Source organism: Drosophila virilis, chromosome 4 (assembly GCF_030788295.1).
Source record: "Drosophila virilis strain 15010-1051.87 chromosome 4, Dvir_AGI_RSII-ME, whole genome shotgun sequence".
NCBI classification, from domain to species: domain Eukaryota; kingdom Metazoa; phylum Arthropoda; class Insecta; order Diptera; family Drosophilidae; genus Drosophila; species Drosophila virilis.
The window spans coordinates 8,404,288-8,426,631 of NC_091546.1; the positions used below are offsets into that span (position 1 = coordinate 8,404,288).

Genomic DNA, 22,344 nt, shown 5'->3' on the forward strand with positions numbered 1-22,344 from the left:
TATATTGCCATTGAAATTTAAATGTGACTATCACTGCGATACCAATTACACGCTCATCTCTAGCATAATGCCATCATTAGTAGCCGTGTAGCTACGCTACAAGAAAAAAGATTCTTTTTCGTCTGGAAATATTTATTGAGATAAATCGATTGAGCAGCCACAAAAATAGTAATTTGAGTTGATTTTAATACCAGCAATAGAAGCAATAACGCGTACTGGATGGATTTATAAGGTTAGTGAAACGCTCAAATCTTTTACTGTCGTAAACAAGCTTAACCTAACCTCAATTTTAAATGTCTAGCATCAAATTTGACGGAACTAAGGAGACAAAGGTAATAAATATTTAAACAAAATGACCCAATATCTGCCGCCAAATCTTTTGGCGTTATTCGCCTCACGGGACCCAATACCGTTTATGCCTCCGGTGGATAAGTTGCCTCATGAAAAAAAATCTCGAGGCTACCTGGGCGTAGCCAAATTTATGAGCGACTTCGAAGACCCAAAGGACACACCGCTGCCCAAAACTGTAGAAACGCGCCAGGAGCGACTCGAGCGAAGGCGGCGCGAAAAAGCCGAACAAGTGGCCTATAAGCTAGAACGCGAAATTGCACTATGGGATCCAACCGAGATTAAGAACGCCACAGAGGATCCATTCCGTACATTGTTCATAGCGCGCATCAACTACGACACCTCCGAGTCCAAATTGAGGCGCGAGTTCGAGTTCTACGGCCCCATCAAAAAGATCGTGCTCATTCACGACCAGGACTCAGGTAAATTGTGTTTACTAATTTGTTCAACGTACATATTACTTAATTTTTAGATTGAAGGAATATTGTTGTTCTCTTGCATAATTACCCATGTTTTATTTTACAGGTAAACCCAAGGGCTACGCCTTTATTGAGTATGAGCATGAGCGAGATATGCACGCGGCGTACAAGCACGCCGATGGTAAGAAGATAGACAGCAAGCGCGTCCTGGTGGATGTTGAACGCGCTCGGACCGTCAAGGGATGGCTGCCCCGGCGCCTGGGTGGCGGCTTGGGCGGCACACGGCGTGGTGGCAACGATGTGAATATCAAGCACTCTGGCCGCGAGGACAATGAACGTGAGCGTGAACGCTATCGTTTGGAGCGTGAGCGTGAGGATCGCGAGGGTGGTGTACGCGGTGGAGCCAACAATGGTGTCGATGCGCGTGGGGGGCGCGCTGCTTACGGCGGTGTCGTGGCCGGTGAGAGGCGTCGCTCGCGCTCCCGAGATCGCAGGGATCGCGATCGGGAACGCGGCGCACGTGTCGGTCGCTCGCGCAGCCGTTCGCGTGAACGCCGAAAACGTCGTGCCGGCAGCAGGGACCGCGACTATGATGATTTTGATGGACGACGGGACAGGCGGGACAGGGAGCGTGATCGTGATCGCGAGCGTGAAAAGAAAAAGAAGCGTTCCAAGTCACGAGAGCGTGACTCATCGCGTGAAAGGCGCGATCGCAAACGTGAGCGTCGGGATCGCGATCGTGGAGGTGCAGATCGCAGTGCTGGCGGCGGTGATCGCGATGTCAAGGAACGCAAACCAGACTTCCGCGAAATGGATATGATTAAGATTAAGGAGGAGCCCATTGATGATGGCTATCCAACGTTTTCCATGAATGACTATCAAAACACGGCAATCAAACGCGAAATGGACGATGAGAACGAGGAGAAGTATCGGCCGCCCGCTGCACATCACAATATGTTCAGTGTGCCCCCACCGCCGATACTTCCACGCAGCAACAATCCAGACAATGGTGGACAAAATGCCAGCAGCGATCCAACCTGGTGGCGGCAGTAGTGGGAGTCTGTCATCGATGCAACAACAACACCAACACCAACAGCAACAACAACAATTGGTAATCGAGTACGATAACAATTTTCAGAGTTTTTGTGTAATTATCCTGCGCTGGTAACACTACGATTAGAACTGTAACCGCCATCATTTAGCACGATCGAATGTATCGATTGTTTTTAAATATTTATTCAATTGAAATTTGAAATTCATAGCGAATCAGCGAAACAGTGGGACGATGCAGTTCGGAAACAACGAAGCGTAAGACATGCTGTAAGTCCGATTTAAGCTGGGAGAGCACTTTTCAAATTCGATTTATTTAAATTTATCATGAAAGCAAAACAAGTAAAAAAAAAACAAAGTAATAACTAAACAGAACAAAACAAAACAAACACAAAAACGTAAATCAACAAAAAAAAAATAATAATTGTGCATAGCTTAAATACGTTTAAATATGTAAGTAAATCTTAACAATTGAAATGAAGAGTAAGTAAAAATAAATCAGATCAACATGTGTTTGTTTCCCCACCTTTGGTAAGGGGGTATAAGGGAATGCTTTGGTATATATGTATGACTATCCGGATTCCGAGTACTGATTGGTTTGTTTCAACGAAACTATGTGTACAATTATTACATTTAAAGTGTTAGAAAAAAAAAAAAAACAAAAACCCCAAAAACAAAACAAAAAACAAATTTTAAATATGTGCGCTAACTCGTGCCATTTTGTTTTCTTTATCTTTTTGCAGTTTTCAATATTGAAAATCTGAAAATCTGTATATATGAATATACGCCCAGAGTGTGTGAAAACAGATCATAAGTATTTCAACAACAACAAAAACATAATAATACTAATTAGTTCGAAAAACCATAACGATTCCCCAAAAAGTACTCAAAACTTTTGACCCATTAGTAACTTATGAAATCAGGTAATTTCTTCTCTACACAAATCTCACTAATCCAATGCGTTTACCGTTCTAGGCCAACACTAGAAACGTGGTGGCTCCCTGGGACGCCAGCTCAGCTTATTCAATTGGTGTACAATAGCTCTATCCAAACCTGGGTCTTCGAGTAAGTTCTAATCGGGCCACTTTTTCGAAATATCTGACGATTGTAAGTTGTTGCGAGCTGGTTGTTGGTAAGATTTCTGACCAAATGAGTTGGTCAATTACTGAAAAACAAAAAAAAAAGCGTTTATTCAGAATGCACACAATGTTGGATATTCTTTGATCTTGATGGGCTGAGGTATGCCCTTTGACATGGTTATGTATGGTACTTATATATCAAGTTGATATCGTAGTAATCAATTTTCGATCTCGATCTTTTCAAGTACGTTTGGTCATTGTTTGTGTGGCACCTGTACAAGAGGACCACACCACGGAATATATATTTCGAAACAGCGCTCAGGTTTGTTATTGGTCGTTTTCGTTTGGCGCCTATAACTGGTAAGGGTCTGTCAATAAGGTTCAATTAAAGTGTTAAAGTAATGCTTTATAAAACGAATGGGATGGGGCGAAAAATTCACGAATATCAAATATCTGCCAAATTAAATGGAGGCATGTCAAACTGTGGAATAACAATTTCGAAGCTATGGCATTTCCGAAAATAGTTTCTGTAAATATTTAAAATTCAGACAGGTCCAACATAAGCTTTGTTTCAATTATATTTATCAGAAAACTGAATTTCAGAAAACACTTATTTCTTAAAGTTTCTGGTTTTAAGCAAAGCAATTGTGCGACCTATTTGAATTTGCATTTGTATTTTTGTTGTTCGACAGATGTGCTATTACTGAATACTTGCAAAAATAAAGTATTTTATAAAAGCAAACCAATTTGAAAACAAATTTGTTTTTTTTTCCTTGTGTAAAACACAAATATTTAAACTTTGCTGAATACCCTACCTTAGAAAATTGAACTTGAAAAGGTCATAAGAATAATGTTGAATTTTTATAGTATGGATTTTGATTGGGCTTAAAATGTAAAAGGCACGTGCTCATGATTTAAAATTGAATAGCGCGCCAATTTGTTTAGGTTTTATCGATACGATGCCATGATAAAACGACAATTGGCATGTTATCGCTATCGATAGCCAGCAGGCTTGGCTGATTTTTGCGATAAGCCTGACTATGAAAGCAATTTTAATATCTCAAAGTAGGCATTTATCCTAATGAATATTGTGTTCTTACAGAATTTTTGCTAACTCAGCTTTTTCGTATCAGGCCTACTCCATCAATTATCATCATGCCGTATTATTTCCGATAACGATTATTCAAATACATATTTGCAGATAGATTTTGTGTCCCTTATAAAGTAGGCATTGAAAAGGCGAATTAATTACAATCATATTAAATCAATATAAAAATATTTACTTATAATTGCGTGCCAACTTATTAAAGTAAAGAATCTGTCTCCAACCAATTATTTTTCTTGCAATTAAATTGGTTCTACAGGGACGTGCAACCCTGCCTGTCGGCGTCGTGGTAATTTTTAGTACATTATCTTGCTGATAATTTTTTCGCCGTGCGAATAGGGAGACACTCAAAATACAACCATTTTTTGGCGTGTGTGTAGCTAGCGCAAGCCGCTTGGTAATCTTAAAAGAAGGAAGCGAGTGGTGAAACGTATTCAAAAGTAAGAAAATTTTCTATTTGCAAACGCAATTTAATAGTGCAAATCAGTAAATAAATAATAAACGGTGAATTCTTATTAATTTCTGCGGATTCTTTACATTTTTGTTCAGCACGCACGCCCGGCATCATTGCATTTTACATTTGTGAATATCGTCAAGCGCGTACATAGCGAAAAAAAAAAAAAAACATGTCTGACGAAAAGAAGGGAGGCGAAACCGAGCACATCAATCTGAAAGTACTTGGACAGGATAATGCGGTGGTCCAATTTAAAATTAAGAAACACACACCCTTGCGAAAGCTGATGAATGCCTACTGTGACCGTGCCGGACTCTCCATGCAGGTGGTACGCTTCCGTTTTGATGGTCAGCCTATCAATGAGAACGATACTCCGACCTCGCTTGAGATGGAGGAGGGCGATACTATTGAGGTGTACCAGCAGCAGACCGGCGGTGTTTATTAAATATATACTTGTATGAATGTAGTTAAGCTAGTTACTCTTCATTTTAACGACAACAACAAAAACAGCAGCAGCAGCAACAACAACAATTAAGCGAACATTATTCTACATAAATAAACAAAAGAAAAATATCAATTCTGTTGTTCAGTTTGGTTTTTTTTTTTTTTGTACACAATGAAAACAACTAAAAGAAGTATCCACATAAAGATCTAGATATTTGATTAAAAAAAAAGTAAGCAAAAAACTGGAAAATAAAGCATTTTGTAAACTATAATTTAAGAATGATTGAAAAAATAATTTTGTATTGGTTTGTCAAACTTTGGTTTTGGTGGGTAAATTGCCGGTGGCGCGCATTTCCCGCTTTATATCCCTAATGCTGCCACACACACACACACACACGCACACGTCAAGCGCTTGTAAAATGGTGTGTGTGTGCGTGTGTATGTGTGAGGGCTTCAACATTGTTGGTACACACAGACACAAATTGTGTACAGTACAGCAACTGTGGTTGCTTGTGTGTATGTGTGTGAAAACGAGTATACATACACAATGCAGGCAGACAGACATCTGTCCATGTGTAAACGGAAAACATACATAATTAGGTATATACATGTGCTTATATACAGCGAATATTATGATTTCATGGGCGTTATAATAATAGGTACAAATTAAGATATATGGCAACATAATCATTCAGATCTAAAGACATAACCTCAAAATACATATATGGAAAAGATGACGTCATCCGCAGTGGAAGGGTCGAGAATAGATACATACATACGTATGCGTGTATGGGTTAACATAACATAACCTTAAAAATTGTTGGCCAGACAATTCAAAATTTCGAAAATATATGAAATTTAGATAGCACCGGGTATACATGGAGATAGAGGTACATGGTAAAAACTTACATTTCTTTACATTACACTGTGCACACATACACAGTGTGTGTATGTATGTGCATATACCTGTTAATAGAATAAATTATTAAAAAATATTTTTTGTATTTTTGTAAGAATAAACTTTAATTTTTTAATGACAAAAAAAAAAACTGTACAGGCAAAAATATTCTTAATTCGTAAAAAACGATTAGCATAAAAGGCACCATTCCCATTTAAGTAATTAACAAAATATAAATATCAACTTCTCGACCTTAACAATATTAAACCCATTCCTTAGGATTGCGCAGAACCATTAACAAATCGTTTTCCTTGGATGTGGACTTCGGCTCATGCATGTACTCCCATCGGGCGTGCAAGGGCAGCGACATTAGAATGCTCTCGTAGCGCGCGCCCGGCGTGTAGAGGCCAAATTTGGTGCCACGATCATAGATTAGGTTGAACTCGACGTAGCGGCCACGTCGCAGGAGCTGCCACTGTCGCTCATTGTTGCCGTAGTCGGCATTCTTGTGCTTCTGCACCAGCGGCAAATACGATGGGATTACGGCACGGGCGCAGCTGGTAACAAAATTGAAGGCGCTGTCTTGGCTGGGCTCATCGATGTCATCGAAGAAGATGCCGCCGATGCCGCGCGACTCGTTGCGATGCTTGATGTGGAAGTAATCGTCGCACCATTTCTTAAACCTGGGATAGTAGCTGGTGTCGTGCTCGTCGCAGGCGCTCTTGAGCGTCTGGTGAAAGTGCCGTGCATCGTTCTCGTCCAGGTAGTAGGGCGTCAGATCTGTGCCGCCGCCGAACCACCATTGTTTCTTGCCATCGGGCAGTTCCACTTCGAAGTAGCGATAGTTGAAGTGTATGGTCGGCACATGGGGATTACGCGGATGTATGACAGCACTGACGCCGCTGGCGAAAAATGGCAGCTTGACGTTCTCTTTCAGTTCTTTGCCCCGTGCCCGCATCTGCTGCACGGCGGCTGGTGGCAGCATGCCCGTCACGACGGACACATTGACGCCGGCCTTTTCGAAGACCTCGCCGTCTTGCAGGACGCAGGTGACGCCGCCGCCACCCTCTTTGCGCTGCCAACGGTCCACCTTGAATTTCTGGCCACTGAACTCCTCGGACTCGAGGGCGCGACAGAATTCAGCTTGAATCTCCATGATCATCAGTTCCATGCGATGGCGCATGTTTTCTTTATCCGCCAGCAAGACGGACTGATCCGTAATGGGCTCTGCCATGAACTTGGATATGTTCAACTTACGATTGACCTTTGCGGCCTCTGCTTGTGCGTACGTGACCGTTGCGAAGGTGGAAAGGCCCAGCCCAGTGCCAAGCAAAAAGCCGCGTACATGTTGACTCTTCATCCGTCGCCCGAGCTGGAAGGTGCCCAGGGACACCAGGGACATTGTGTGTCTTAAGGTGTTCATATTTATTTTATGCTTTATTGCATAGGAAACTCTTTTCAGGCTACGCACAGTCTTTGTTATCTATCTTCTTCTTGCGCCGGCATTTAAAGGCCACCTGATAACATCGTTATCGAGTTTATTTATGTATATCGATAACAAAATGGTCGCCGCGTATTTCGATAAAGAACAGTTACTTTTTACTTACATCTGCAAAGGCAAATATAAATTGACTTTACTTGTGTTTTCAAAATGGATTGTGATGCTGAGTTCAGTGATATGGTTAACAAACTGGAAGCTGATAAAACACTCCATTCGACAATTTCTTTGGTCTCCCCGGACACCAATTCGGCTTGCTCAGATAAAGCACTTTACCACGAGCAGTCGTCAACAAGCAGCTTGAACCAATCAGACACGATGGAAAATAATGCATATGATCCAATGACAGAGTATGAGGATAATGGAATATTGTCTGGATCGATTGGAACATTCATAAACAACTTAAAAAATGAACAGCAAGTGCAACTTGGCGAATCAACATGCATCTTGGAATATACAAGTTTAATGAGCTCTATCGGAAAGAGAAGTCTGGACCTAAGCATAATTAATGGTACAACGAACACGGATTATCTGTACCAAACCAGAGAAAGTCCGTGTACCCCAGTTAATAATGCCTCGCCGCATTATGATAGAACTTTCCGTTTAGTCAGGCAACCATTTCGTCGCATTTGAAATGCAGATAATATTTTGTTTATGCCAATTATAATTGAATGCATGAAATAAATTGTTTTTACTTTCTTTTACACTTTCAATTGTTGTTCGCATTTGTGCAGCCCTGGCGCCAAAAAGTAAAAGTATCGATTTTAAAATTACCCGACCATTTGCAGCGCGTCGATACTTACTCGTGTATGATCAAGTCATTTGAACAGAAGTGGCTGCAAAATTTGTCCTTTACCTAATTACATATTTTTTTTGTTTTCCAAGTGAGTAACTTAACACGCAAATTGTGTGTGTTTGGCATTGCAAAATAAGAACATTTGTATACGGTGTGTGAAGTCCTAGTTTTTGTGTAATTATAAGTAAAAGAAGGACACAGTCAATATGTCTGGCCTGGAAAAATTTCAAGACACTCCGGCTTGGCGTCAGAAATTGCTTAAGCATTTGCTTCTGGATCGGTAAATAGATAAATAACTGTTAATAACTGTAGAGTGGACATAAGGTAGCTCGAGTGTAGCATGAATTATTTTGAATTACTCTGCATGTGACAACAAAAACAACTCTTCATTTAGCGTAGTGTCAGGCACATAAACATATGCGTTAAAAATAGATTGATTATTTAAATTTTCTCTCGCATCTATAAGGCCAGCACCTGCCGCACCGAAACCCCAACGAGAATCAATGGAGCGCCGCCACAGCTTAGACATTGTCCTGGACTTTAAGGCATTGATGCAGGCACGCAAGGCCCAGCTGGAGGATCGGCAGCAGCACGAGAATCACACAACCAGCTCGGCCATAAGTCTAAGCGTCAAAACCGAAACCATGCTCCATGTCCTCAACGAAACGCAGCAACAAAATGCCGACGAGAGTTTCGATGCACTCGAACGCATGTGCGATAAAACCGGCTCCGATCCTGATAGCACCCTCTTTCAATACCTGAACAGCGACGATAAGGAGAAGGTGTTGGCCTTGGCCAAGGAGCGCAGCACTCGTGCGGATAATGGTGAGTGCATACTTAACTTATTTTGTTCTTTATCAGAAAGCGAGTGTCTAATTGCGAATAATGCACAATTATCTAATAGCATCATCGACCCGGTGGGAAAAACGTATGTATAGCCTGTCCGGCAAGCTATACGCCTACTCATATCTGGGAATGGTCAGTGAGCTCCTGATAGCATCGATTTTATTGGGGCTAGAGAAACTTCGCTGGCGACATAGTGCACGAATAGAATTCTGCATAGTAGGTAGGAATAAAGGGGCTCTAATTCCTGGTTGGTCTAGACGGAACAGAGGAAGACGCCCTAAAAGAAAGAAAAGTAGAATCTATGTCGCCAACAAGCAGCTCATGTAGGAAGACAACGCCGAGGAGTACACTGTCTGGGTGGGCCAACTTTCCGACAAATTTAAAATCAATTTTTGGGCATAATTTTATAAGACGAACTGTTGGTAACAACTGTTGTCAATTGCTGACCGAGTCCAATGTTCAAAAGCAGCTAAATTAGCAGTATTTGAGTATGTCAGCTAGAATAAGGCATCGCCCACCGCATTCCCGAGCTAACCATATTACTAATATTTATTTACTTTTATTTATTTGTTCATTATGCAGCTAGTGACATGGAAATGAGTGCTCTGCGTCGCATGCTGGACGATGTCGGTGACCAGGATCAGCTGTGTAACGAAAGTCCACTGAAGAGTGCTGAGTGTACGCAGCTGGAGGATATTGAGGCGCCATCTCGCTTGTGGGATAATGATTTCACAATCAATGGCAACGAGTCTGCTTTTCAGCAAACCGCACAAACGTCGCCTGTGAAAATGGTCGGTTTGCTGCGACCCTCAACCATATTGGAGGCCAACGAGGCCGACCTGACGGGCCTGCAATCCGATGAGTCGTCGTCGCACAACAGCAGCAGCTTTCTGACCGCACACACCCTGAAAACGGCTCAAAGCAGTGAGACAATTGCCTCTGGTTCGAGCTGCTACGAGACGGCCGGTGACAATTCGCTGGCCAGCAGCTCAAAGGAGGCAACAACGTTGAGCGTCGATGACTTGTTTTATGCGGCCATTGCCAAGGCCAAGCCGCATGGCATGTCCAAGGGCGAGCAGCAAGAACTCTTGGGCGATTTGCATGAAACACTAATGGATCTGGCGGTCAACGATGCAGCTGACAGCACAATTATCGAGTTGTCTTCATCCGGCGAGGAGGAGGAGGAGGACGAGGATCAGGTGGTGAAAGAGGGCAACGACCTCAATGCCGATATTAAACAAGAGGAATCTTCCTTAATTGATTCAGAAGCCGAAGAAGAAGACAAGGAGAACAAGTCAATACATTTGAATGGCACCATGGAGGAAATGGAGTATATGATGCAAAAGGCACGTGAATATATGGCTGCCAAGGAGACATCGCCATCGCCATCGCCAGCCAAAGCTACGTCAGATCCTGATGTAATTCATTTGCATAAGAAACTGCCCAAGCAGAATACATTTTTGATGACACCACAAAAAGGAGCCTCATCGCCGCTTCACCAAGGCACCAGCTCCAGGCTGCCAACTGGCCCTTGCAAATCGCGCTATGCCATAAATATGGATCCGCCAAAAACCAAGTTCTTCAAGCAACCTTCGGCCATACCAATGCGACGCGAATTGAAAGTCCAAAGAGATCATTTTGCACACATCGTTAGCCCTATACGCACCTATACACAAAAGTCAGGCACCGCCCCACTAATGAGCATGTTCCGGGAAAAGCCGAACATCAACGATGTATTCAACAAGATGAGCATCAAGGAATTGGAGGAGGAGTCACGTCTGTGCCAATTGAAGCGCGGACAGACAGTTGCATCTGGCAATTGCAACCTATCGAAGCTAACTCCTGGCTGCATTGATCCTGCTGCTCGATTGCTGCCCAAGAAGGCATACATTTCGTCTGAGCTGAAGCAGGTGAGTAACAGACTTAATATAATATTCATTCCGGGCATGCAGCCAATTGATATGGAATGACAATTATTTTACCATCTAAATGTATCCACAATTATTGTCTGATAATAACAAATATTTTCCCACCAGGTCGTGGATGAACGCACTCCAATGCCGATGCCGAATGTGCCGAAAATACAAAAGTATCTGGATTCGGCTGTGGAGCCAACGGTGCTGCGCCACGATGGCAAGATGAAAATGCCCGCCCAGAGCAACAGCAGCAGGAATACATCGCACATACCACGCCGTCCCAATCAGAGTCTAGCCGATCTATCGCTTGCCTCGGGCGACATCTCGCTGTACACACTTAAGGATGCTCAAAAGTTTTAATTATTATTGATAAACGCAACAAGAGAAGGTTTTCACATGGGATTCGTAACAATTTCATAAAGCGAATCACGTTTTGTTTTTAAGTTTATAACAAATACACACTAAGATACAACACAGGCAACAATTATTAACTAGTAAATGCCATCGATTACTTTGTGGGCTCAGCCATGCTTATGCCTTTTTAGCCTGAGGTCCTTTCCAAGCACGATTCACCTTTGATTCGGAAGCTCTGCCCAATTCCGTGCATATGTAGCGTCCCACTTCAATGAGCTTGTCCAGATTGACGCCCGTGTTAATGCCCATGCCGTGCAGCATATAGACGACATCTTCAGTAGCTGCATTGCCGGAGGCGCCGCGTGCATAGGGACAGCCACCCAGACCGGAGACAGAGGCGTCCACAACACGTATTCCGTACTCCAGTGAAGTTAATATGTTCGACAACGCCTGGCCGTATGTATCATGGCAGTGTACGGCCAGTTGCTGTGCGGGCACAGCGCGCGTCACCTCGTCCAGCATTCTGCGCATGCTGCCCGGCGTGCCCACACCAATGGTGTCTCCCAGCGAGATCTCATAGCAGCCCATATCGTGCAGTGCAGCCACCACCTGGACCACAGCCTTGGGCGGCACAGCGCCCTCGTAGGGACAGCCCACCTGGATGATAGGTAAGAGCTGTAGCTAGTATTCGAGCACAACTATCACTATTTTAAGAACCATGCTCACCACAGTCGAAACGTAGCCGCGCACGCGAACACCATGTTGCTTGGCGGCTGCAAGGACAGGCTTAAAGCGTTCGATAGCTTCTGCTGCCGTACAATTGACATTTTTAAGCGAAAAGGCATCGGAGGCAGCTCCAAAAACGGCCACCTCTTCGGCGCCCGCCGCCAAAGCACTCTCGAATCCTTTAAGATTGGGCGTCAGAACCGGATAACTTATGCCAGGCACCCGGCGTATGCCGCGCAACACTTCCGCATTGTCACCCATCTGGGGTACCCATTTGGCGCTAACAAAACTGGTGGCCTCAATTGTTTGCAGTCCGGTCTCCGACAGACGATCTATAAGCTCGATTTTTGTGGCAGCGGGCAGCAGCTTGGGCTCGTTTTGCAGACCATCGCGCGGTCCCACCTCCACAATACGCACTGGCGCCGCTGACAACTGGGACATCAGCCGCGTAGTCTTGCCCTGCAAGTATTCGATTTATAGTGGGATTAGCATAGTGATGCTATGCAGCAGACTTACAGTGGCGGAGCACTGGAATAGAGGGCGTGCCAAATATCGTGGTATAAGCATTATGGCAAATATATAAAGTGCAACTTGTAGAGTGCAGTGCTTCTTCTTCAACAAAGCCAACAGCTGTTGCTTATCAGAATGATCTAGAGTTATCTACACTTTCTGAAAAATATCACTAAATTATGAAAATCCATATAAAAATGTTTATCTTTATAGCATAGACTACAATTGACTTTAGCAAGATAATTGTCTTTAAAGGAAAGAGTATACAGTTATTTAAATATTTGAAAGTAACATCGATAAGTTGTTATCGACAATGCTGTGAGTTGTTGCGATCGATTATAAAAATCGATGTTTTTTAAATATAATTGAATATTCTTAACTTATATTCGCCATTTTAAATTGAAAACATTTTAGTGCATTTTAATATTTGCTTATTTTTTAAATACATTGAATTGGCGCCAAACAGAAAATATCGATTATTGCGGCTGCACTATCTAAGTCACGGCTACTTTGAGCGTTGCTCATCTCTAGCTCCCATTCACGGCACGCGCAGACAAATGGAAAACGACAACAATCAAAAAGAAACGGATACAAAAAGCATTAGGGACGAGAGCGCGGAAAGCGATGACGAGAACGAGGATGTGTTCCACTTTGAGACGGAGCACTTGGCATTACGTGGGAATCAATGCTATGGCAATCTGCTGCGGACCATTGCCACGCTGCAGGCTCAGCGCATTCGCGTCCATCAACAAATAGACGAGCTGGAGAAAGCGCGCGATTTGTATCTGGAGAATCCGCAACTGTTGCTGGACAGATTGCGCAACAATGAGCCGCTGATAGCGCCCAATTACTTAACGCCCGTTCGCCTGCCAGAGTTGCCCACATTAACAGTTAAGCAAGAGCTCAAAACCGAGACACCAGCCCCCAATTCTCAGCCCACGGAGGAGGACAAGAACAATAGGAATGGCAGCAAAACGCAAACGCGTCTGTGGACGAACGAGGAGCAACTACGCCTGGAACAGTTACTCATCGAGTATCCGCCGGAAGAGGTGGAAATGCGGCGCTTTGGCAAAATCGCCAAAGCCTTGGGCAATCGAACAGCGCAACAAGTTTTTAGCCGTGTCCAGAAGTACTTTCAGAAGCTCCACGATGCCGGCATGCCTGTGCCGGGTCGCTTGCCCAAGTACAGGCGAGCGGGCGGCCCCACACGACCCAAGTTTAACGTGCGCCGTTCCACATTCTTTCCGGCCCAGAATATACAAATACAAATGCCAGAGGATGAGTACACATTGGATGACCTGATGCCCGTTGCACCGTCTCCGCCGCCACCGCCTGCAGTTAAAATCGAACCCAAGCTGGAGCCAGATGCGCTCGAATCGGAGACGCAACGTAAGCAGCTACTGCAGCTGAAAATATTAACAGCCATACGCGACGAAAAGCTGCAAACCGAGGACGGCTACAGTCCCGATCCGCTGGCGCCCAAGTGCGCCGAATGCGAGGAATCGGCCGTCACCCAAAAGCGTTGGCACTGCAACAGTTGCTATTGCTATCTAAATCTATGCGGCGATTGCCTAGCCCATCAATTGATTACCGAGCAATTCGAGCACCTGGCTCATGATGTCGTCGAGGATCACGAGACATGATACAAAAACACACGCAGCTAAGCTTCGAAGCATTCGTCAAATTGTGTAAGTAGTTAATAATAATATCAAATAAAATGCAGCAACTTCTACCTCCAGCACAAAATTGTTGCGATTCAAGTCCTCACGGGCTTCATTATAATTTTGTCACAGATCTTTATAGTCTGAACTGCAAGTCCAAGTAAAACTCCGCTGGTTGGGTTCCAAAACATCTTTGCATCCAGGTTTCGATTCAATATATATATATATTTTCAAAGTTTGTACAAAAGAATTCAATATATAATTTGTAAACGCCCGTTCTACTGAAAATATTGCAAACCATAAATATTTTCATTTAGAAATTGCGGGCAAGATTGGGTCTCTACCCAAAATTGCCATCTACGGAATTATGTTTAGATATGATTTAGAATACTTTGGCGTTGAGTCTCTAAAAGCTTTTAATTGTAAGCCTGACCTATGGCTATATCATCTGCCTGCTGTAGGATCCATAGGTTTTCTTTTCTGTCTTCATAGACAGCTTCCCTTTGCTCCATCAACACCTACTCCATCCATAAGTTCCAAGTTCTGTCAAGATCGTCATACTATATCATATTGTTGCTCCAGAAACAAGTACAAGTAAAACTTCATCTTGCCTGCAAGTAAATATTTGAAAAGAATTTAAACAAACAATTTCTGTGGAATTTTTTGCCATACGCAACGGCTCAAAGAATTATTTATTTGATTTTAAAACATTCGCTCGGAATGCCGACTAATCATACAAACATATTTACATTGATTATTTATAATACGTACGTGTACACAAACTGGAGTCCCAACTCAACCATTAATTGGAAAATTGCAAAGGTTATTTATGTACCTACATATTGTACATAAACTGGAATTATATAAGGATAAACTGATATTAAACTAAAGCCTTATCCGGTTACCCCCACGACGAGCTAATTCTTTGGTTATGCGCGTGTCCTAGCCGGGTTTGGTTGCTCAGCTCTTGACACGCGCCGCACTGCGTTTGCCCTCGATCCATTGCTCAATCTCCAGCTTGAGCGCCTCATTCGATTTGACCTTGTCCATGGTGAGGGGTTCGCGATTGAATGGATCTGTCTGATCGCTGAGCAGGTGGCGAGCAATTGTGGAACGATCAACGGTCACGTTCGAGCTGGGCAGCACCACGGGATCGGTCATGAGCGTTGATATAATCGGATCCAGATACTCTTCGGGCGCATCGGCTAGCAGCTCTTGCTCCTCCTTGTAGTCATCGCCCATTTTCTGCACCTTGGCTGCAAACTCGGCCATGTCGCCAATTAGCTGACCACCACCGATACGTATCAATATATTCTCGGCATAGCCGAATAGCTGATCGCTGTAGGAGCGTCCATCCTGGGATACGGCCAGGCAGAACGAATTGTCCGTACTTAGATTTATGTAGATGTGCGCTATCTCCAGCACCATTTGCGCCGGATCAAACTCGAACTCCTTTTTGTCCTTCACCTTGAAGCGTTCTCGCTGCGGCCCCACCAAATGCAATAGAAAATAGTTGAGCATGGCCGCAATGCGATCGACCATGCTGTTATGGCAGAAGATGCTCTTGATCTCGCTGGTCAGCAGCTTTAGCAGATTGATGGTGTCACGGCCCAGTATATTATCGAAGCGTGCCAACATGCCCAAATGATGCAGATTGGTGGTCTGCTGTTGACGCTCGCTGTGCGACAGATTATTCCATTCGCCGTTGTCTTGAGCCTGCTGCAGCTGTTTGATTTGTTCCAGATTGGAGAGCGATTCGTCCAGCAGGAAGATGGCATCGTTGATGAGCAGATTGATGAAGCGCAAAAATATTGGCGGCTCAATGGCCTCCATGTTGCGTTCGGCGTCCTGCGCCAGCTGCCTAAAGCACTCCACATGCTCCTCCTTGGTCCACAGAAACTCCATGATCGCGTACATGGGACGGCGATAGTTGAACTTCTGCTCAAACTGCACCGACTGACCGGTCATTTCGATGCTGACGAACACGTTGAGCAGACTGCGCACCACCTGCAACCGATCTGTGTGACTATCAAAGACGTGTGTATGGAATGCCTTGCGATTGCTGCCAGAGATTTGTGTGGGCAGCAGAAACTCTAGAGCGTCAGCCAATTTGGCGCGCAAATGCGGATTCTTGACCAGTCCCGAGCTGCCCATGAACAATAGTATCATCTTGAAGAAAGCATCGTGCGAGCTGGTGTACATTTGTATATACTGATCGCCGGGAAAGCTGCGACAGAAATTCAAATAGGCCGCAATGTTGTCGATAATATTCTCCGGCACCGATTTCATGTATGGCGCCACAAAGGGCGGTGTTTCCGACAACAGCTCCAGATCGCGCAACAGCTGTGGCGCAAAGTCCTTTTTGTCCAGTCCCGCCTCGTAGGATTCGCGCGGCAGCATCGCTATCTCAGTGAGCCAAATGGCGGAGGCCTCAAAGAACTTGAGGATGGCGGTATCATTTTCAGGCTCGGCCAGGCCATTTCTTATGCAGAGCACCTGTTGCATCTGATCCTGCAGCATGCGAAACAGATTCTTGGTTAGATCGTTGTTCGGATCGCTAGCCGCCACATCCTGGTAGGCGGTCTGTGTGTTCTGCAGCTCACGCATCATGCGCGTCAAGCGCTCAATGCACGCCCGATTGCCCAGCTCGAACGCCTTGTGCGCCAAATAGAAGATCTCGGTGATAAAATTGTACTTAGCCGCTGTCAAGCGCTGTTCCCCTTCCTCGGTGGGCAGTAGGCATGTCTCCTCAAACGCCTTCAGCATGTTAACGCCCTTCGATTGGCGTTCCAACGGGTCCGCCACCGCACAGTATGTGGGATCTACCAGCAGCACCTGCAATTGAATGTCAACGTTAATATATGATGCGACACACAGTGCACAGATTAGCTGGTCATGTACCTTTAAGGCGGGCGCGCAGAGCGGCGCACACAGACGCATCAGCACGGCGCTGAGGCTGGTCATAAATGCATCACTGGCGGTGCTGTGCACCGTCTGCTCCAGATTCAAGTTAATGGTGCTCCACAAATGACCACGCGCCACATTCGCGTCCAGACAGTTGGCTATCCACTGCAGCGTCTTCTTCTTGGTGGCGGAAGATTGTACGAGCAGTTGTTTGACCAGCGTAAACATTGCCTGCTGATGATGTGCCAGCAGCTGCCAGAGTGTGGGATCCGATTGCTGGGAGATCAGCGATATGTCGCGGAAGAATTCATAGGGCGCGGTTTGAGTCTTGGGCATAATGGACATGCACAGCAATTGCCCCAAAAGCGTATCCATGTATTCACCACCTGAAAATCTTAAATGTGAGTATTTCGCATTTGTCTGCTTAGGATTACCTACCTTTAGCCTTAGGATTGGGTGTGGTGAAGTCAATGAGCAACTCGCCGAGTAAGCCGGCGCGTTTTTCGCGCACAAAGAAGCCCAGAATCCAGAATATATTCTTTCTGATTGTAATCAAATTATCTTTAACCAATTGCTTTTGCAATTCACTTAGCATGGGGTAGAATATGGCCTTGAGAGCGCCCAGCGCCTCCAGTTGCTCAACATCTTCGAGCACCTTTTCTGCCACACGAATCAGAAACTCCTGCGTGCTGGTATCATGCTCGTCCGCCTCCTCAAACAACTCCAGCCACTGCGCTGAGAATGTTTGGAGTGCAAATAGATCCGGCTGGCGCATGCATGTGCTAGCATTGTTTAGGATCAAGTCAAGAATTCGATTGCTATGTTCCTTGTCCTGTAGGCTGCCAGTGCGCTGTATCTCCTCCCATCTGGTGAATGCACCGTGCAGATAAATGATGGCCCGCGTCTCCAGGGCTTGCTCCTCTTGCCTTTGATCGACCTGTCCAGATGGCATTAGGTATTTTGTGGTCTCCTCCAGCATGAGGCGCTCGAACAGGGCATGCGCCAGCAGATCCTCGCCGAGCGTGTCCTCGGTGCTATTGTCGGCCACAACGACATCGGCCAGACAGAGCACAGGCCGATTGCGCTTGGTGTCCGCATCTTTGCTCAGTGTAAAAAGCAAAATTGATTCGATCAGCTGCTTGGACACGCCATTGGCCTGGGTGCCATCCTGCAGCAGAGCTGCGAATGGATTCTCGGTGTCTCCAACTTTGGACATTGTTGCGACCTGCATAGTTTTTCGTTTGGTTGTAAATTTATGGTCAATATTTGCTTGTACAATATTATTAAAAAATTTTATATTTTCTGCTACCTGTCACTGTGTCACTATGCGAATTAGCACAAAAATCGAGCTATCGAATACATTTATCGAATCAGTAAATACCAAATAATAGTTAATACCAACAGGTATTTATCGTATTTTTCGGTGCTAACTTGAAAATTACCAAAATTGTATTTATTTTTTTTTTTTTAAATTGTACTTAACGAATTTTGCCTTCAATTGAAACTAACAAAAATGTTGCATGCAAAAATGCGCCCTAGGCGAATATCTGTGAACAGTTATTAATCTTTATATTGCGATTGGCTTTTGTAAATTTCTTTAAAAGAAAGTCTGCCAAAAAAGGATAATTAAACTAAACATTATTTCTAGCCAAAAATCGATCCAATCAAAAGTTAAATAAGCCCTGTGCCGAATCGATCGCATCAAATACATAAATCAAACAATGTCTTGCAAAGTAAATAAAATAGTAATAAATCAATTTGATATTCTCTATCATAATTGGCAAAATGTACTCAAGTAACCTCTACAATCTCTACATGCAATTAATTATGCCAATCCATAAAATACAAAATGAATTGAAACAAGCCACAAATCTGCCAATTACATTTAAATAATTAAGTATGAGCTGGCTAGTGCTCGGCAAATGTGGGGCAAATCAAAATCCAGCTAAAGGAAGGGCGCAGCCGCATGCACTCAAAAGCGCGCGTCTGTGTGTGTGTGTGTGTGTGTATGTAACATGTATGCATATGTGTGCGTGCGTGCGTGTGTGTGTGTGTGGCTAAGTCCAAAGCCAATTAAGACAATCAATTGTTGAAAAGCCACCCACAGCAAATGCCATGTGGCCGCCGGCGCCTGGCACCCCGAACTTAAATAAACCATTTCTGCTTACCTCGTTAAGTGTTTGCCGATAATAATAAATGATAGAAACAAAACGGGTGCAAATTAAACAAAAATAATACTTCGTGTGCCGTTAAATCGGCTTCTGATCAACGGCTATAAACACGTCCAAGTTCGTTGATTTGGCATTTTTTTTTTGTATTCATTTCGTATCAGTCGGCGCTGCGTCTTCAAACGGTAAACACACGCAACTGTAAGCTGGAAAAACGGAAAAATCCAATTGGAAATCGTTTAACGCAACTGAAGCGAACGAAGAAACAAAAAAACAGCTGCGCCTGAATTATTTACGTTCAATCAAAAGCTGCAATTTATCAATAATGTGGGTGTTATTCATTTTAAGCGCTTCCGGATTAGCTAAAAAAAATCATTTATCATAAAATTAAATATTTTAAGCGCAAGTTTAAGTGCGTGGCGCCTTGTTAATATTGACTGTTCGGGTGCTTATTGGATTCCAATTAGAACGCAAATTTAAACCAATTGAATTAATTATGAAAGTCCACAAGATTTACTTATTATCAAAGTTATAAAACATGCAAAATTATTAAAGTAAATGCCATAATTAATTGTTAAAAAAAAATGGATATTTTTTTAAGAGGAATATAATATTGTGAGTTCTTGTAGGATTTGATGCAGGCTGCCGAGTTGTCTTTTAATAGAAAAAATATATGTTATAAATATTAATATTTATTGCTAAAAATAAAGAATCTTTGTTAATTTTATGCATTAATTTGTATTCTAAAAAAATGATAGATTCATTTGATAACAGGCAGTTTAGCAGCATTTTTTTGGGACAACATGTCGTATGTGTAATAATCATGAACGCCTTAAAAATGCTTTGAAATTCTCTTGTTTAAAATAATTGTAATCTTTGGAATTCTTAGCATTAGTAATTTAGCTAATATTACTCTTTCAAATAGTTAGCTCTTAAATTTTTGTATATTTCTCTTTCATTTTCATGAAACACAGCAATGAGCACATTACGTATACGCCCCCTTAAGCCGGCACTGCAGGCGATTGCCGTACAGGAGCTGAACGAGGTGCCGCATCGGGTCGGCGACGACATTGAGGCTTTGAGGGATTGGGTGCTTAAGCAGTCGCATTTGCGGGGCTGCACCGATCAACAGTTTCTGTTGGCCTTTTTGCGCGGCACCAAATTCAGTTTGGAGCGTGCCAAACAGAAATACGATCGCTTCTATACGCTGCAAGCATCCATCCCAGAGGTATTCAATGAGCGACGTTTGGCAACGGATCCATTGGTCATAGATATTATACGCTCTGGGTAGGTACACCTGTATATTGTTTGCTCCGAATTGAATATAACTGAAAAGAAGACAAAACTTGCAGCGCTTTTGCAATCTGTTAACATTGACAGCGACTCTTTAACAGCTGTATTCTCTGTTACCATTAACAGCATCACTTTAGGAGCTGTTAACATAAACATTATCACTTAACAGCTGAATGCTGCGATAACGTTAACAGCGTCCCCTTAACAGCTGTATGATTTATTAACATTAACAGTGTCTCCTTAACAGATGTCTGCTGCGTTAACGTTAACAGCGTCACTTTAACATTGACGGTACTTTTACAAGTATTTACTTGATGTTAATTTAATTTATCTCGTTTTCGCTTAAATTTTATTAGCAGCACAACGAAACATTGTCTGTGCTTCAGTTTAAAACTCAAATATATTTTCCGCCTATCTCTTGCAGCATCTTGCTACGTATACCGCAAGACGATGAAGATACCGGACCCTGCGTGTCCATCATACGCGCCGGATCGTACGATACCAGCAAATATAAATTTCAGGATATTATACGCGTTGGTTCCATGTTCGGCGAGATCATGATGTTCGAGGATGAAAATGCAACTGTTTCCGGTTACGTTGAGATCATGGACATGAAGGGCGTAACTGGCACACATCTGTTCGCCCTGCAGCCGGAGCTATTGCGTAAATTCTCAGCGTATGCCGATGAGGCAATGCCCACACGCCAGAAGGGGATACATTTCATCAATGTGCCGCCAGCCTTTGAGACGGGTTTCAATACATTGCGATCGTTCTTTCCGGCTAAGATTAAGAGTCGGGTAAGTGCAGTCACAGTTCCAGCTCTAGAATAATAATTATTCCGGCAATTCGTTTTGTTTTAATGCAGATTTCAGTGAGTTCCGATCCAGATGCCATATTCAATATTGTGCCCCGGGATTATTTGCCTCTGGAATATGGCGGCACTCACGGCCTTGTCGAGGACATTAGCCACGCCATGGAAAGGAAACTTATCGGCTACGCACAATATTTCCTGGCATCGCAGCACTTTGGCACCGATGAAAAGCTGCGCGACTTTAGCAGTCCCGCTCTGGATAAATGCAGCTCGTTCGGTGCAGTCGGTTCATTTCGAAAATTGGAAATCGATTAAACTGGATTATCAGCAATTTTATAGACAATTCGCTTTACGACTGCACATTACAAAATCAATTTATGAGCAATGCCTTGTTAAGCTTATCGTATAATCATGTTTACCTGGCGATATTATTAAATTGCTCTACTTAACATAGTGCACGGTAGGGTAGTGCATCCTCTATAGTAGCTGACCTTGCAAAAATCGAAGTATTTAAAAAATTAATCAACGCCCCACTATGCGATTCTCATGATAACAGCTAAATATGCAGACTTGGGCTCAGTTTAAATATAAAATATTAAATTTACAGTTGAGCCCCAGTCTGAACTCTATTTCCCATGCAATTGTCAGTTAATCTGAGTGCTTAAACTTACCACGTTGTCCATCTGCATTGTAGATGTTTGACATGGGCTGTCCACTTGGCGTTGCCACATATATATAAAAATTGTCAAGCTCATTGCAAGTAGCTTGTACTTTGCCGTGAGGATAAGAAAACTGACCTTTCTTTTAAGGAGGTTCTGATATCCCATATAAATAATAACGCGTGTAACATATTTTGGTGTTTTTAATGTTTGGTTTATTTTAGTTTTCCATTTGATATCATTTGCCATTGAGCCACCAAATTGTTGATGTTATTATTTTGAAAATGCCTCAAATTCGTATTATGGGAATTGTGTGTATATAAGTATGTGAGTCGCTCTTAGTCGTAGTTAACCCGATGATCAGTAATAAATATACATAGATTTGAACTAGTTTTGAGTTTCTGC

At 43.4% G+C, this 22,344-nt stretch overlaps 8 protein-coding genes across 12 annotated transcripts; 5 read left to right on the forward strand and 3 right to left on the reverse strand.

The window, feature by feature from the left end:
• Positions 1-62: 62 nt before the first annotated feature.
• On the forward strand, positions 63-2,320 carry snRNP-U1-70K (small ribonucleoprotein particle U1 subunit 70K). Its single transcript, XM_002052434.4, has 3 exons — positions 63-232; positions 302-770; positions 874-2,320. Exons 2-3 carry the CDS (start codon positions 353-355, stop codon positions 1,818-1,820), a joined length of 1,365 nt encoding a protein of 454 aa, XP_002052470.1. The 5' UTR covers positions 63-232; positions 302-352; the 3' UTR covers positions 1,821-2,320.
• A 1,963-nt stretch (positions 2,321-4,283) lies between these two features.
• On the forward strand, positions 4,284-5,032 carry Sumo (Small ubiquitin like modifier). Its single transcript, XM_002052433.4, has 2 exons — positions 4,284-4,441; positions 4,551-5,032. Exon 2 carries the CDS (start codon positions 4,628-4,630, stop codon positions 4,898-4,900), a length of 273 nt encoding a protein of 90 aa, XP_002052469.1. The 5' UTR covers positions 4,284-4,441; positions 4,551-4,627; the 3' UTR covers positions 4,901-5,032.
• Positions 5,033-6,004: 972 nt separating this feature from the next.
• Positions 6,005-7,974, reverse strand: Coprox (oxygen-dependent coproporphyrinogen-III oxidase). Its single transcript, XM_002052432.4, has one exon. The coding sequence runs from the start codon at positions 7,218-7,220 to the stop codon at positions 6,060-6,062; it is 1,161 nt and encodes a 386-aa protein (XP_002052468.1). The 5' UTR covers positions 7,221-7,974; the 3' UTR covers positions 6,005-6,059.
• Positions 7,975-8,089: 115 nt separating this feature from the next.
• Positions 8,090-11,352, forward strand: sip2 (septin interacting protein 2). 2 transcript variants are annotated; one of them, XM_070208900.1, is made up of 4 exons: positions 8,090-8,179; positions 8,558-8,916; positions 9,520-10,847; positions 10,974-11,352. In XM_070208900.1, the coding sequence occupies exons 2-4, from the start codon at positions 8,595-8,597 to the stop codon at positions 11,211-11,213; spliced, it is 1,890 nt and encodes a 629-aa protein (XP_070065001.1). In that variant the 5' UTR covers positions 8,090-8,179; positions 8,558-8,594; the 3' UTR covers positions 11,214-11,352. The 2 variants fall into 2 exon arrangements, with proteins under 2 accessions (XP_070065001.1, XP_002052467.1); XM_002052431.4 differs by lacking the exon at positions 8,090-8,179 and adding an exon at positions 8,195-8,371.
• Hmgcl (hydroxymethylglutaryl-CoA lyase) lies at positions 11,196-12,682 on the reverse strand. The gene is made up of 3 exons (XM_002052430.4): positions 12,450-12,682; positions 11,934-12,392; positions 11,196-11,864 (listed from the first exon to the last, which is right to left on the reverse strand). Exons 1-3 carry the CDS (start codon positions 12,498-12,500, stop codon positions 11,385-11,387), a joined length of 990 nt encoding a protein of 329 aa, XP_002052466.1. The 5' UTR covers positions 12,501-12,682; the 3' UTR covers positions 11,196-11,384.
• A 281-nt stretch (positions 12,683-12,963) lies between these two features.
• Positions 12,964-20,270, forward strand: Atac1 (Ada2a-containing complex component 1). 3 transcript variants are annotated; one of them, XM_070209227.1, is made up of 2 exons: positions 12,964-14,131; positions 20,151-20,270. In XM_070209227.1, the coding sequence occupies exon 1, from the start codon at positions 13,001-13,003 to the stop codon at positions 14,084-14,086; it is 1,086 nt and encodes a 361-aa protein (XP_070065328.1). In that variant the 5' UTR covers positions 12,964-13,000; the 3' UTR covers positions 14,087-14,131; positions 20,151-20,270. The 3 variants fall into 3 exon arrangements, with proteins under 3 accessions (XP_070065328.1, XP_032294124.1, XP_002052465.1); XM_032438233.2 differs by lacking the exon at positions 20,151-20,270 and adding an exon at positions 14,237-17,810; XM_002052429.4 differs by lacking the exon at positions 20,151-20,270 and adding an exon at positions 14,183-14,225.
• Ube4A (Ubiquitination factor E4A) lies at positions 15,065-18,454 on the reverse strand. 2 transcript variants are annotated; one of them, XM_015172964.3, is made up of 4 exons: positions 18,318-18,454; positions 17,447-18,233; positions 17,006-17,394; positions 15,065-16,939 (listed from the first exon to the last, which is right to left on the reverse strand). In XM_015172964.3, the coding sequence occupies exons 2-4, from the start codon at positions 18,222-18,224 to the stop codon at positions 15,065-15,067; spliced, it is 3,042 nt and encodes a 1,013-aa protein (XP_015028450.1). In that variant the 5' UTR covers positions 18,225-18,233; positions 18,318-18,454. The 2 variants fall into 2 exon arrangements, with proteins under 2 accessions (XP_015028450.1, XP_002052464.2); XM_002052428.4 differs by lacking the exon at positions 18,318-18,454 and having other exon boundaries at positions 17,447-18,289.
• On the forward strand, positions 19,004-22,326 carry LOC6627291 (retinol-binding protein pinta). Its single transcript, XM_002052427.4, has 4 exons — positions 19,004-19,503; positions 20,151-20,463; positions 20,894-21,266; positions 21,335-22,326. Exons 2-4 carry the CDS (start codon positions 20,153-20,155, stop codon positions 21,593-21,595), a joined length of 945 nt encoding a protein of 314 aa, XP_002052463.1. The 5' UTR covers positions 19,004-19,503; positions 20,151-20,152; the 3' UTR covers positions 21,596-22,326.
• Positions 22,327-22,344: the final 18 nt, after the last annotated feature.

What these genes read in the sequence shown, in the direction of transcription:
- snRNP-U1-70K (XM_002052434.4), top strand. Translation starts at nt 353, where the DNA reads ATGACCCAATATCTGCCGCCAAATCTTTTGGCGTTATTCGCCTCACGG. An exon ending in CATTCACGACCAGGACTCAG is followed by an intron (nt 771 to 873) that starts GTAAATTGTGTT and finishes TTTATTTTACAG; the next exon opens with GTAAACCCAAGGGCTACGCC.
- Sumo (XM_002052433.4), top strand. Translation starts at nt 4,628, where the DNA reads ATGTCTGACGAAAAGAAGGGAGGCGAAACCGAGCACATCAATCTGAAA.
- Coprox (XM_002052432.4), bottom strand. Translation starts at nt 7,220, where the DNA reads ATGAACACCTTAAGACACACAATGTCCCTGGTGTCCCTGGGCACCTTC.
- sip2 (XM_002052431.4), top strand. Translation starts at nt 8,298, where the DNA reads ATGTCTGGCCTGGAAAAATTTCAAGACACTCCGGCTTGGCGTCAGAAA. An exon ending in CAGCACTCGTGCGGATAATG is followed by an intron (nt 8,917 to 9,519) that starts GTGAGTGCATAC and finishes TTCATTATGCAG; the next exon opens with CTAGTGACATGGAAATGAGT. An exon ending in TTTCGTCTGAGCTGAAGCAG is followed by an intron (nt 10,848 to 10,973) that starts GTGAGTAACAGA and finishes TTTTCCCACCAG; the next exon opens with GTCGTGGATGAACGCACTCC.
- Hmgcl (XM_002052430.4), bottom strand. Translation starts at nt 12,500, where the DNA reads ATGCTTATACCACGATATTTGGCACGCCCTCTATTCCAGTGCTCCGCC. An exon ending in TATTCCAGTGCTCCGCCACT is followed by an intron (nt 12,393 to 12,449) that starts GTAAGTCTGCTG and finishes GAATACTTGCAG; the next exon opens with GGCAAGACTACGCGGCTGAT. An exon ending in GCGGCTACGTTTCGACTGTG is followed by an intron (nt 11,865 to 11,933) that starts GTGAGCATGGTT and finishes CCTATCATCCAG; the next exon opens with GTGGGCTGTCCCTACGAGGG.
- Atac1 (XM_070209227.1), top strand. Translation starts at nt 13,001, where the DNA reads ATGGAAAACGACAACAATCAAAAAGAAACGGATACAAAAAGCATTAGG.
- Ube4A (XM_002052428.4), bottom strand. Translation starts at nt 18,239, where the DNA reads ATGCAGGTCGCAACAATGTCCAAAGTTGGAGACACCGAGAATCCATTC. An exon ending in ACCCAATCCTAAGGCTAAAG is followed by an intron (nt 17,395 to 17,446) that starts GTAGGTAATCCT and finishes TAAGATTTTCAG; the next exon opens with GTGGTGAATACATGGATACG. An exon ending in TCTGCGCGCCCGCCTTAAAG is followed by an intron (nt 16,940 to 17,005) that starts GTACATGACCAG and finishes ATTCAATTGCAG; the next exon opens with GTGCTGCTGGTAGATCCCAC.
- LOC6627291 (XM_002052427.4), top strand. Translation starts at nt 20,153, where the DNA reads ATGAGCACATTACGTATACGCCCCCTTAAGCCGGCACTGCAGGCGATT. An exon ending in ATAGATATTATACGCTCTGG is followed by an intron (nt 20,464 to 20,893) that starts GTAGGTACACCT and finishes TATCTCTTGCAG; the next exon opens with CATCTTGCTACGTATACCGC. An exon ending in CGGCTAAGATTAAGAGTCGG is followed by an intron (nt 21,267 to 21,334) that starts GTAAGTGCAGTC and finishes GTTTTAATGCAG; the next exon opens with ATTTCAGTGAGTTCCGATCC.